This window comes from Melanerpes formicivorus, unplaced genomic scaffold, assembly GCF_026170545.1.
Source record: "Melanerpes formicivorus ecotype bairdi unplaced genomic scaffold, bMelFor1.0.p_v2 SCAF_2, whole genome shotgun sequence".
In the NCBI taxonomy this organism is placed as follows: Eukaryota; Metazoa; Chordata; class Aves; order Piciformes; family Picidae; genus Melanerpes; species Melanerpes formicivorus.
The window spans coordinates 37722014-37734190 of NW_027142354.1; the positions used below are offsets into that span (position 1 = coordinate 37722014).

At 52.3% G+C, this 12177-nt stretch overlaps 1 protein-coding gene across 2 annotated transcripts; it reads right to left on the minus strand.

Annotated features, from left to right (window-relative positions):
- Positions 1–936: 936 nt before the first annotated feature.
- GTPBP2 (GTP binding protein 2) lies at positions 937–11503 on the minus strand. 2 transcript variants are annotated; one of them, XM_068157016.1, is made up of 12 exons: positions 11220–11503; positions 9100–9126; positions 8289–8473; positions 7886–7994; positions 7143–7340; positions 6702–6876; positions 5857–6076; positions 5321–5456; positions 4901–4959; positions 4029–4200; positions 3600–3764; positions 937–3178 (listed from the first exon to the last, which is right to left on the minus strand). In XM_068157016.1, exons 1-12 carry the CDS (start codon positions 11403–11405, stop codon positions 2981–2983), a joined length of 1830 nt encoding a protein of 609 aa, XP_068013117.1. In that variant the 5' UTR covers positions 11406–11503; the 3' UTR covers positions 937–2980. The 2 variants fall into 2 exon arrangements, with proteins under 2 accessions (XP_068013117.1, XP_068013109.1); XM_068157008.1 differs by lacking the exon at positions 11220–11503 and adding an exon at positions 10667–11019.
- Between the last annotated feature and the right edge of the window lie 674 nt (positions 11504–12177).

A 12177-nucleotide genomic window follows, 5' to 3' on the forward strand; every position in this document is an offset into this window, starting at 1 on the left:
ATTCTGATGCAAAGTACAGCTGTATTTGCATGTGCAGTTTCTCTTTCATTTCTGAACTGCACCATCCTATTTGCAGCTGTTGAGCTGCTCTCCTTTCAGCAGCCAGCCTGTACTGGGAAGCTGCTATGCTGCTGTCTGTGGAGGTCTACTACTTCATGGTTGTTTCAAGATTTCAGGAAGCACAAGAAGCTCATTCTGGTGCGTGCAGCTCTGCTAGTAATCATCAGAGGAAGGAATTATAGTCACTCCCATTAATGACAGTCCTTACATTGCAAGGTGACAAGTTCTCCAAAGTCCTGATGTAAAGAGAAGTAGCAACCAGTCTGACAGGATTGCCTCACACTCCTGTGACAGCAGCACGTCTCATTTCCTCAGTGTCTAGCAGGGCTGGACTCAGCAGGTGCCCGATACATAAAAAACAAGCTGAGAAACAGGCAAATGCCTTCAGTGACACAAGTCACCTCCACGGGGGGATCCTCTGCTTGTCCCAAGGGTACAACCTGTCCTCACGTAGACAGGCAGTCACAAACCCCTTGGTAAGGTCAAAGCTCTTTTAAAACCCAAACCCCGGGTTAGATGCATGCCCTAGAAAGCATCTCTTTAATTAGGCTCTGGGGCAATTTGCGGCTGTGAGGAAGCACCCGACAGAGCCTGTTCCGCCCACGGCAGCCCCAAGCGCTGTGCGCAGGGTGACGTGGCTGCCTGTCACCCCGGGCTGCACACCCAGGCTTGCTCAGATAAGCTGGGAGAGTACGGCTGTAAACAGCAGCGCGCGTGCATGCGTTCCTTCCAGGCTGCAGGGTGGTATTTATAGGGCTGACTGCAGGAAGCTTGGAAAGGAGTGAAGGGCAGCCACCACCAACCATGACTCGGCTCCAAGGGCACAGAGCAGGAGCCCAGCTCCACCCTTGCTCGTTGTACAATTCAGCCAGCAAGCTCAATAAAACATCTTTATTCTGTACATTTATATATAGATGCTTGGGCAACAGCAACAAGCCCCAGCATTAGAAAAATTCCAGACGACACAACGGCAATTATGATGAGCATGGCACCAAGAACAGTCATGCCACAGATGGCAGGGATGGGGTGAGACCAGCCCTCAGCCATTTCAGAGAAGGTCACAGCACCCTATGCCCGCTTTGGGGCAGAAAACATCAGGGCTACTGCAAACAGCTGGTGTCCCCTCCATCCCCCAGGCAGCTTTCTTTGTGACCCACTAGAACCAAAGGGAAGAGCCTGCTGGCAGTTGGGTCTGTCCTTGCAGGGACGGGTGAAAGATCGTGTCACCATAACACCCAGACTGCTGACAGGATGGGAAGAAAGAGGGCAGTGACCCTGAGCCAGAAGCTGCTGTCTCACTGCTGGGCTGATGGGGAAGCAGCAGATTTTCAGCTAGGTCAGTGCTCCCCACAAGGGACAAATCACTGTTGAGCTGGCTCTGAATCCCTTCACTAATACCACCATGCCATCAGCTTCCCCACACCTCAGCATGGCCACCACCTCCCCACCTGCTAGAGCCTGGCCCAGTGGGCAGCACCACTTTATGACGGCCACAGATCAGCACAGGCCTCGGTGCTGCAGGCACTGCCTGTGCCAGGAGCCCAGAAGCAGAACTCGCTCTGAGCACAGAAGGGATGTTTGGGTGTCTAAGTGCTATCACAGGCCGTCGCCCTTCACGTTGGTCAGGACTGACAGGCCACCATACTATGTGCCAGAGCTGGCTGAAGGCCTGTTGCTCGCAGCTGACACTTTTGGTCTAACAGTCAACGATTAAACCCAAAAGCTTATGTACAGCTGTACAGCCCCTGCAGCACCACAGTCACACAGGGAAGCTGCGTGACAGTGAGTGGGAGACAAAAGTGCTCCACTCTGTGCACAGAGCCCTTGCTGGCAACACCAGCTTTCCTCTGACAACAAACCCCAGTGGCAAGGGAAAGAAACCAAGCCTGTCTTGAGAAGAAAAAGAAATAAACATCATGCCACTGTCAAATCACATCGAAACAATAGAACTCATCTGGTTCTGCTTTAGTAACAGAGTCTGTCCTCCTCACACATTAAGGCAAGCATGCGAGGAGCAAGCTAGGCTAGGCCCTGGCATAGCCACACCAGGGAGCCCACGGCAAACCACTCCTGCCTGCAAGTAACACCTGCAGCCAAACATTCATAGAAACAACCTGCACATGCCAGCACAGACCCAGGCCCCACTCAACTCCAAAGAATGGCCTCCTGGCCAGCTGCTGTGAGGAAGAGATCCAAGTGCAAGCTCTGCCTTCATAGCATTACTTTGGAAGGCTGTGCCTCTTAGAGGAGCTGCAGCTTCCCAGAAGTCATAAAGTGGAATGCTGAAGGAGCATGCACAGGTGAGTGGGACACAGGACACTTGCTCAACAATAACACACTTGGATAGGAGTAATACAAAACCAATACACAAATGGACACAGCAGATTAAAGCCAACCAAGATTAAAATGGTTAAAAAGTGTCCTGAATGAATTTTGAGAGATTCAGCCAAGCCCCTGCTGTGGGTAGCAGGGCCTCTTCCATCCCCTGCCCAGAGGGATGACTCAAGAGAGAACTGTTAACAACCCAGTGCTCAGAGAGCAGAAATGTGACTAGATCTTGTGTCAGAGATGGAAAAACATCCCCTTCAATGCTAGTCTTCAAGAGTTCTGCTCCTCCCAACCAATAATTTTCAAAACAAAGCCACAACCTGCCTGCTCAGGTCTTCTAAGTGCCTCAAATATATTCTGAATGAGAGCAGGGTAACGAAAGCTGCAGGCGACGTGGAGAACATGCTTAACTTGCCCCATGTATGGCACTGGATGCAAGAAACTCTCCCAGGCTCCATCTTACAGTGCAGAGGAGGGAAACTCATGCTATAACAGGACAGCAGCAGCTCCAGGCACTGTTCAGAGAGCCACAAGAGCTTCCATCCTTCTCCCCTGTTGCTGGTGAGTGGAGATCTATCCGACCGAGCGTTAGTCAGAAGCTCAGCTGTCCAGGCCCCAGGGACTCCTCCAGACCATTTTCTTTGGCAGTAATGGCTTGGAGATCAGTGACATGCCCAATGCCTTTGGTGACTCCTTCACGGAAAAGCAGCTTGGCTCCAATCTTCAAGTATTCAGGATGCTTGATGAACCTGAAACGGACGACTGCCTTCTCCCCTGTCCGCAGCTTGTCCTGAGAAGAGAAAGGGGATTGCTTACACCCGGCTGCCATAAGGATGCATGCAGAAGATAGATGCTAAGAAGACAAGAAAAATTAGCAGGCAGCCTCCCCAAGACTGCATGGCTCAAGCCCTTCCCATTTTTGCATGCCTAAGGGGAGACAGAAAGACACAAGCTCTGGAGACTGAAGAGTTCACCTCCCTTTCCAGTCTTGCTGTAGTCCATCATGGTGCTTGTTTTGTGAGGGAGGAATTCTTTAACATGCTGGAAGGATGAGCAACTGAATAGGCAGGATAAAGGGGTGGGGTGTATTTCTAGGAAGGGACACAGCTACTCAAGATACCAGTACCCCCTAGCTTTACATGAGGGCATGGTGGAATCCCAACAAACCCCACAGGAAAGTCCACCTTTCTCCCCTTTCCTCCCATGCCTACCTTTCCATGGATCTTCTCCACGATAGCAGTCTGTCGCACATTCCCCACGTGCACCGTCACCTGGAACCCCTTCCGGAAAGTTGTAGCATGGAACAGCAGCACTATCTCGGCTTCAAACACTGAGCAGATGGTGGGGTTCATTTCTGGGCTCACCATGACCATGCCCTGCGCAACAACCCAAAGTTCAGATCAGTTAGGGGCAGTTTCTTTGCTTCTGAACAGACCTCAGAATCATGAACATATCACCACTTTGTGACTTGGTCTTGCACCCCTTTCTCAGCCTTGTACTCATCCCACCTCATAGCCTGGCCAATTCCTTCCTTTCCAGCAAGTGTCCTGCAAGCATTTCACTCCCACCCTACTAATGGGAGGGAAGCCTCCAGCCCTGCTCAGTGGACCAGTGAGGAAACTGGTGAAAGCAGGACTGACCTTGCGCAGCAGGGAGCGGTCGAAGGGTCCCAGGGCCAGGGTGGCTGCCTGCCCGGCCCGCAGCACGCGGCAGGCAGAGCGGTTGCGCTGGATGCTGCACACTTTCAGCCGCAGGAACTTCCCATCATCAGTGGGACCGACGACGAGATTCTCCCCTTCTCGACAGATCCCACTGTCCAGGGCAGAACAACAGGACAGAGTTCATCAGGAGACAAGGAAGAAATTTCACCCTCCAGGATCGATCTGCACAAACTTCCCAGGGCCATGGAGGTGAGTGTCCTGGGGCTCTTACCTGTAACCAACTAACAGGTATGCAAAGCTGGTGGGAGCTGGGATTTCCTACAGTAGGAGCAAATCCACACTATGACTCCTAAAAATACCAGGTATCCCTCCAACATTCTGTCCCCAGTGCCCTTCCACACTGCATTGTTTCTGGTGGAGAGCCTGCCTTTGATGCCTGTTCTGCATGGAACTGCTCTGGTCACTCCCCAACACTAAAGGACAGCTGCCTTCTCATAGGGTAGTATGCAGTTATCCTCTACTTGGATCAGAAGACATGCCCTCTACATTTCTTCTCTCTGCGTAAGGAGGAAGGCAATGCCTTGGGATCATTGCTAACCTCTGCCAGGTCAGGGTCCCAGCATGCCACAAGGCCCATTCCTACCCCAGCATCTTCACAGCAGACTGTCTGCTTGGACATGTCCAGTGGTCTGCTCCCAACACCCTACAGGGTTTTATCCTCACTTGGTTCAGCCATCTGGCAGCAGTCAGGACTGAGCCTCACACTGCTTCCATTTGCAGAGGGTGACTCTAACCCTGTGGAAATTCCAGCAACCATTCACACCCACACTTGTCTGCCTGGTCTCACTTACCTTGACAGAGTTCCTCCCACAACTGTCCCCACCTCTGGCACAGTATAAATTTCATCTACCTGCAGCAAGGCAACAAGAATAAGCTGCTCAGACAGGTGTGAAACAGCACTCCAGAATGAGAATAAGATGCCCACCCCCTGTGTGGAGGTAAGCTCTCTGCTGGTCATCACACGTCATCTCCGAGCTTTCATCAGCCCCCACTATCTTCCTGTTAGAGGAACCTCTGCCTTTTAAGTAGCAACCAGAGACACAACCTTACCCCTGTGAGAGGATAGAGCTCAGCCTAACAGGCTTTCTTTGAGGACTGAGTCCATTCTTTACTTTTATGTCTCCAGATAATCCAGCAGTTCACCACGTCCCCTTCTCAGGGTGTCCAGAGTCCCCAGATGTTTGCCATGTCACAGCATTGTGCTTACACACCTGAAACTCTGTGAGTTGCTGCATTAGTTCTTCCTGCTCTTTACTGTTGGTAAGTGGAGGAAGGACGTTGAGGAAGACTTTTAAGAGATCCAGGTTCTCCCCCGAAACGCTGGACAGTGTGAAGATTGGGGTGATGCTGTCAGACACAAAGAAACAAGAATAAGAAGGCAGCCAAAGCACAGCTGCAGAAGGTGGCCGAGATTATGAATCTGCCGAGTCCGGCAAGAAGGCAGGGACTACAGAGATACGGCTTTGGCAGTAACCCCTGCCTCCATGGTTGGTCAAAGTACCAATCCCCTGCCAACCCACACTTCTGTCATGGAGAAGTAACTCCAGTGTGGCTTCAGGCACTGGCTCCTCCCATAGCCCAAAGAGAGGCCTGGGAGAGGAAAATGCCTTCGTGGAGAATGCAAATGTAGGAAATGTGATGAGGAGACAAGATATTCAAGATGCAAGTTGCCTCCCCTTCCCCAGCTCCACACAGCAACCCAGTCTGAACTGCCTGCTCCCAGCCAAAAGAAGAAATCATCCCTTACTTGGGAGACTGTGCAAACTGTTGTGCTGCTGTAACAGCATCATCATCGGAGTTCACAAGCAGGGGAAGCTTGTTGCAGCCTGGCTGCTTCAGGATTCGCTCCAGCTGCTTCACTGTCCTTTCCACGGTGGCTTTCGAACACAAGTCAACTTTGCTTATAACAATGAAGAAGGGGACCTTGAGGGCCATGGCCAAGCCCAAGTGCTCTCGTGTTGTGCCTGCTGTGGGAGACAAGGGAGAGTGTAGGTGCAGTGCCAGTCACCACTGTTGTTTATGTGACAGCTATGTCTCCTGGCTTTCCCACAAGCCCACTCTATAGGTTTCACCCTAACTGCTTTGTTTATCAGGCAATAAAAAAGCAAAATTATTCTTTAAAAAAAACAGTCCAGAAAAACAAAAATCACCAAAGATTTTGGTGACCAATCTGTTTGCTTCAGAAAGAGGCAGCAGTTTTCATTCTTGAGCTAGAGTATACCAGAAAACAGCCATAAAAATGTCAAGGAAAGATGTGGGACAACTCCAGCTGCCTTTTTACAAGGCTTCAGGATTCAGCACCTCTAAGAATGTGTCAAAGGTTTTTTTTCTTTTCTGACAAACAGCCTCAAATTTCAAACAAAGCCTCTCTGTCCACTGTACAGTTTAATGAGGTCTACAGCTGATAAGAAGATCCCAGCACTCAAAGGCACTGGCTTACAGGAAATCAGTAGAGGCTTCCAGACTAGTATTTTTTTCTGACAATCTTTCCTAGCTAACAAGGACCCACTTCCACCAGTCTCCATTTCTCTTCACACCCTGCTGTCATGGTAATTACACATCATGCTGTCATGCAGTCAGGGCAACACTCACCAATGCCAGTGTTGGCACTAACCACCAGCATAGCAAAGTCTGGGCAATAGCTGGTGAGGCCAAAGATGGTTGTTTTCAGATACTTGTGGTGGCCAGCCAAATCAATGAAAGTGATCATTTTGGAAGAACTCTCACAGATCTCTTCTGCTGTTCGGGAGTCACTGTAATTTACCACCTGAAGAATATAAGGAGTCAATGAGAGAAGGCTCTCCAGCAGGGAAGCGAAGAAAAAACAGCTCTTATCTGTCAAGTAGTGAGGAGAGATCATTCACCATGGGTGCAAGAAATGACAGCTATTGCACTGGACAAGCAGCACTCAGGTTCATCTAAAGGGACACAGAGCTGTGCCACCTCCCTTGCCTCATGTCCCACTAATAGTTGTAACAGAAGGGTAGTCCTACTCTCCTCCAGCTTTGTGAGCTCAGCAGCCCAGTCTCTCACCTCTCCTTTGCTGTTGAAGCCAAGGATCTCAAAGCTGATGCTCGATGTTCTTCCTGACTGGATTTCATGAAGATGCCGGAAAAGGTTGAGTCGTGCTCTGCCCCGCCCATTGTCCAGCTCTCCTTGTGTTAGGACACCCAACAGGGTTGACTTCCCTGAGTCCACATTCCCCAGCACAGCTACTCGAAGGTCTAAGAACTGCAAGAACGGGGAAATCATTAAACTTAACCACTGCTGTGCTGGGTGTACATGAATGCTGCATGGCAGCGGAGACGTGCCTCAGTGACCTTCCCTCCATGATGGGCATTGTGATGTGTAATCTTGCCTAGACTCTGCTCTTGCTCCCAGGAAACCACTGCCCAGGAGTGGTGATACACTTGCTAGAGTTATGATGTGACACATCAGGCTTTGTTATCACAAAAAAAGGTAATTTGCTGCAGCAGGAACTCTAAATCCTTTCTTGTTTGCACACCAGCCTGCAGGAGAACTGTTGCCACAGAAGTGAAATCATTTGCAACCTCTGATCCAAGCAATCTCCCCTACTGGTAACTACCTCAACCACAATCTTGGAGATTAAAAGCATTATCCTCAAACCTCCCTCTGGCAGCTCTTTAAAACATCTGCCATGAGTGAATCTATGACAAAGTGCCTCTACAGTCTGGGCTCCCATCCCAAAAGGAAGCTGCTTGTATGAAACCTTTAAGTCTCCAGCAGGAGAGGAAAGCCAAGTTGCAGGTCCTTACCTGCTGGTTGTCAGGCACCTTTCGGACAAGGACCTCTGTTATCTTCCTTGGAACATCACTGTCGTAATCAACTTCCCTCTCTCTCAGCACTGTAATGTCAGCCCCAACCCTGCCACAAACATGGAAAGGAGGAGTGAGACACAATTGTACTCAACAGCTGTTGCACTTCTAGAATCACAGCTGCCAAAGTGAATGGGATGAAAGTTGGGGACAGCAGGAAAGGAGCCTCAAGCTTCTAGCCAAAAGCCTTTCTTATTTCCAGAACCTCATGAAGAGGGAATGTCAACCACACAGGGATTTTGCAGAACAGAGCCCCTGACTCCTCAGGGGACTCCCGAGGCTGAGCCTCTCTATGGGAACCCGTTTATGCCTGCGGCTCCCGCAGATGAAAAGGCACACGTACTTCTCTGCCATGCGGCGCAGCGTCTTGAGCGAGGCACGCATCTCCTCCTCCGAGAGGCCCACCAGCAGCCCATTGTCCTCCACACCGATCTGATAGACAGCCTCACCTCGGCCTTCCTGTAGTCGCCACTTCATCTGTGTCACCAGGTGCTCGAAGCGATATTGCGAGGGGTTCACTAGCTTCAGCTGTTTAATGGAGGGGTAGTTAGTCACAGCCTGGATGCAGAGGAAATCCCATTGCCCACGCCAGCAACTCCCCCGCCTAACATGACACAATGCCCCTAACTCTGACCCACATCTAGAGAACACAGCCCATGCTAGTGTCTCCACAGAAGCCAAAGGACAGGTTAAAAAGGGTTTCAAAGAGGTGCACCCATATGTTAGACAAAATTTCCTGCATCTCGCCAAAGGGATCCGTACCCCGCCTGCTGTGGGGGTAAAGACAGCACTGCGGCGCCTATCTCTGACACAGGAGCCAAGCGGCAGAAGAGCCACGAGAAAGCAACAGATTATTATCAGGGACACCTTTAGCTCCCACAAAAGGAAGATTTCAGGAAAAACAACACAGTGGGTCTCATATCCTAAAACACATTCCTAACAATGAATTCTGAGATCAAATTCTCTCAGCTCAGCATACTGGGTGCTGCCAGGCACAGACACGCAAGAGTTGACTGATAGTTTGTCAGTACTGTGTCCACTTTTCTGTCTCTTCCTTCAACATCTTTCTCGTATGCTGTCTTTGCTGAAGTTACTCACTGCAACATAATCTTCGGGGAGGAAGGCCTCCTTCTGCAACCTCAAAAACTGCTCACCTTGTACTCAATGTTCCCATCTTCTGCCTGGTCAAAGAACAAAACAAGACAGAAAGGTTAGATGCTGTTTCAGCAAGGACATCTACAGGCATCAGCTGTTCAGATACCCTGCAGCTCGTGCTGACAGTTTCAGAGAGAGGGAAAGTGGCAGAAATACAGTGTGTTAGGTCACAGGCTCCTCTGCCATTCATTCCTGCACTCGACTGGAACTTGCTTTTGTTTTTTTTCCCACCTACAGCATCCCACTCCCACTCTATCCAGCAGCTTCTCTCCACAAAATGTGCACAGAAACAGGTGACCGGGAACAAGAGTTGCTGCCTCCTCTCCTGCACACTGATACCCTCCCTCACTCGATTAGCTTTTCATTGACTCCTTTTCATGTCGTTGCTCATCTTCTCTCTGCAAGAGATTACAGACATAAAGCAGCAAGCTACTGACTTCTTTGCAGTACTGCAAACTGGTCATTAGCCTGGTAGTTATTGAGAACCAGAGCCAGTCAGGACTGTCTGTACACAAATTTCAGAAGAATTTTCACAGAAAGGGCTGGAGCCAGACTGGGCTGTTACAGAAAGGCCCAAATACTCAACAAGCTCACTCCAACCACAAGCAGTGCCAGCTTTCCAAAGAGAACATATAGCAAATACAGAAGCAATTTTCTCACTGATTTGGCCTAAGGACCACTGAGAAAGGGCTGGAACAAGTATTCTGGCAGATTAAATGTGGCTGCCAACAGTAAGCACTTCCTTTTCCTCTGGACATTGTTTTGCATGTCAGAAGAAGTAACAGCCCTTTCCTTGCCTTCTAGCTCAGCTCCTAACCACAGCTGTGCTTACGGTGGCAAAAGGCCAATAGAAGGAAGTTACGAATGTCAGCTCGGCTCTAGAGCAACACAGCTATGCAGTCAGAAAAAAGTACTTGCGGAAGGTTTTCTCTCCTACCATCTACCACCTTTCCAGCTCTGAGAAACACACGTACTGTGCCGTTGTCTAAAAAAGGGGGTGGGTCTCCTTCAAGGCAGCTGAGACTGGAAAAGGAACAAGCCTAGACTTGCCGGGCCACATCCAGCACGGGGTAGTCAGGGACAGGAAGCTGTGCTGAAACCACACAGGGGGCTGTCCCGCCTCCAGCTGAAAGGAGCGGACACTAAGCTGCGGCTGCAGGGGCCAATCCTGCACATGGAGAAGATGAACAGTAGCAAAGCACCGTTTTCCCTTCTCGCAATGAGCTGCAGCCCTGCCTTGTAGAGGAATCACTCCCTCTCACAACAGGCTCTTAAATATTTTACAGAGAGCTCACTGAGTGGGACCAAGAAATCGATTCTGGGGCAGTGTAAAGCTCCCCACAGTGGCAGTCCTATTAGTGCAGTGCCAACTGCCTGAATAACACACACACCCACTTACTACCAATGCTATTTTTCCTGCTGCGAGAGGCAAGTGCCTCACACTCTGTCAGTACCATCTGCATCTCCATGTAAGAAAACAGTTGCCTAATTAACTGGGAAGGGAGTCACTAGAACCTGCTGAGCAATGTCTATGAGTTTGGCAGCTGGAAAAGGACTTACACCCACCATATCGGCTCTCAAGAGATGTGCACAGGGACTACGAGATGAGCAAAGCTACATTTCCGAAGCTATTCAGTTCCCAGACGACAAAACACCTACAGACGGACGCCAGGCAGCGCGATACTATTAACGGACAGGTTCAGGGGGACCACGCAGCTCGCTCGCTGGCACCGGGGCACAAGAGCTGCCACGTCGAAGCCCGGAGGTGAGGACACGTCGCTCTCGGGGCTGCGGCTGCAGAACCGTCCGTAAGGCTGCGAGTCCAACCCGAGCACGACCCCGCACCAGCACCGCCGGGACCCTTGGCCGAGCTTCTCCGGAGGCTGCATGCAGTCTGACCCGCGACCAACCCGGCTTCTTTGCCTGCCGCGGGGAGGCAGCTCCGCGTCGCACCGAGCCGCTCGGTGGCGACCATCCCTCCGCCCCTTCCAGCCCCCGGGCCCTGCCCGACCCTGACGGGAGCGGCGCGGGCTCCACGGCGCCAGGCCCCGGCGCGGGGGGCACCCCGTTGGAGGCTGACGGGGCGAGATGGCCGCTAGCCCGGGAGGAGGATGCTCACCTCGGGCGGCAGGTACGGCGGGTTGTTGGCCTTGCCCCCCCGGCTCCGCCCATTCTTCTTCTTCGCTTTCGAGCCGCTGCCGCCACCACCGGGCGCGGCCCCTCCGCGCCCGCGCAGCGCACCGCCCGCGCCACAGACTGCCGGCCGGCAGCACCCCCCAAACAGCTCCGACACCCGTGAGTCCATGGCGGCCGGTGCGGCCCCGCCGCCCCGGTGCGGTGCCCGCTCCCTGCCCGGGCTCCCCGCCCCGGCCCCGCCGCCCCGGCCCGGCCCTAGCGTCAGCAACCGCCGCGCAGCGCCACGGGAATCTGAGTCCCGCCCGCCGCCAGCCTACAACTCCCAGCAGGCCCCGCGGCCCCGCTCAGAACTACAGCTTCCGACACGCCTCTTGGCGGGCTCCTCTCGCTCCCTCATGGGCTCCCTCCGCGCGGGCAGACGGGAGTTTGAGTCCGAGGGACGGGGCGCCGCCTGGCGGCCCCGGCAAGCAATACACAGGGCGCCGCCGCTCCCCCGACCTTCTCCTTCGGCATACGTCGTACCCGCCGGGTTCTCCTTTGGCAATTCACGGACTTAGGGGCGGGGCATGGACCTTAGGTCCTCCGGCACTGGGGAGAAGAAAAGTTTTTGAAGGTGTTAGGAGGTACTTCATAACGGCACAGAGGCTGCAGAGGGCAGAGCCACCCTAGAAGACACCTTAAGCTCCCTCCGGAGAATGGGGAACAACAAAAGACCTCCCTACCGCACACCACATCCCCTGAGCTCTGGTAACATCGTCACCAAGCCTTAGTCTCCTCCGCCACATCCCCTGGGGAAGGCGGCGCTCGATTAGGGTTAGCAGTAGTTTCACGTACATTAGCTGCTTTTAACAGAAAGCCAGTGTCGCTATAATGTAACGCCGCCCGCCATCAACAGCAGGGAGCACCTCCTCCCACCAGCAGCGACCGCCCTCCCTTCGCAG

Excerpts from the sequence above, each read along its gene's own strand:
- GTPBP2 (XM_068157016.1), bottom strand. The coding sequence starts at position 11,405 with ATGGACTCACGGGTGTCGGAGCTGTTTGGGGGGTGCTGCCGGCCGGCA. Across the intron at positions 7,341-7,885 it reads AGGTGCCTGACAACCAGCAG|TTCTTAGACCTTCGAGTAGC; the intron begins GTAAGGACCTGC and ends CCGTTCTTGCAG. Across the intron at positions 4,201-4,900 it reads GTGGGAGGAACTCTGTCAAG|TGGGATCTGTCGAGAAGGGG; the intron begins GTAAGTGAGACC and ends TGCCCTGGACAG.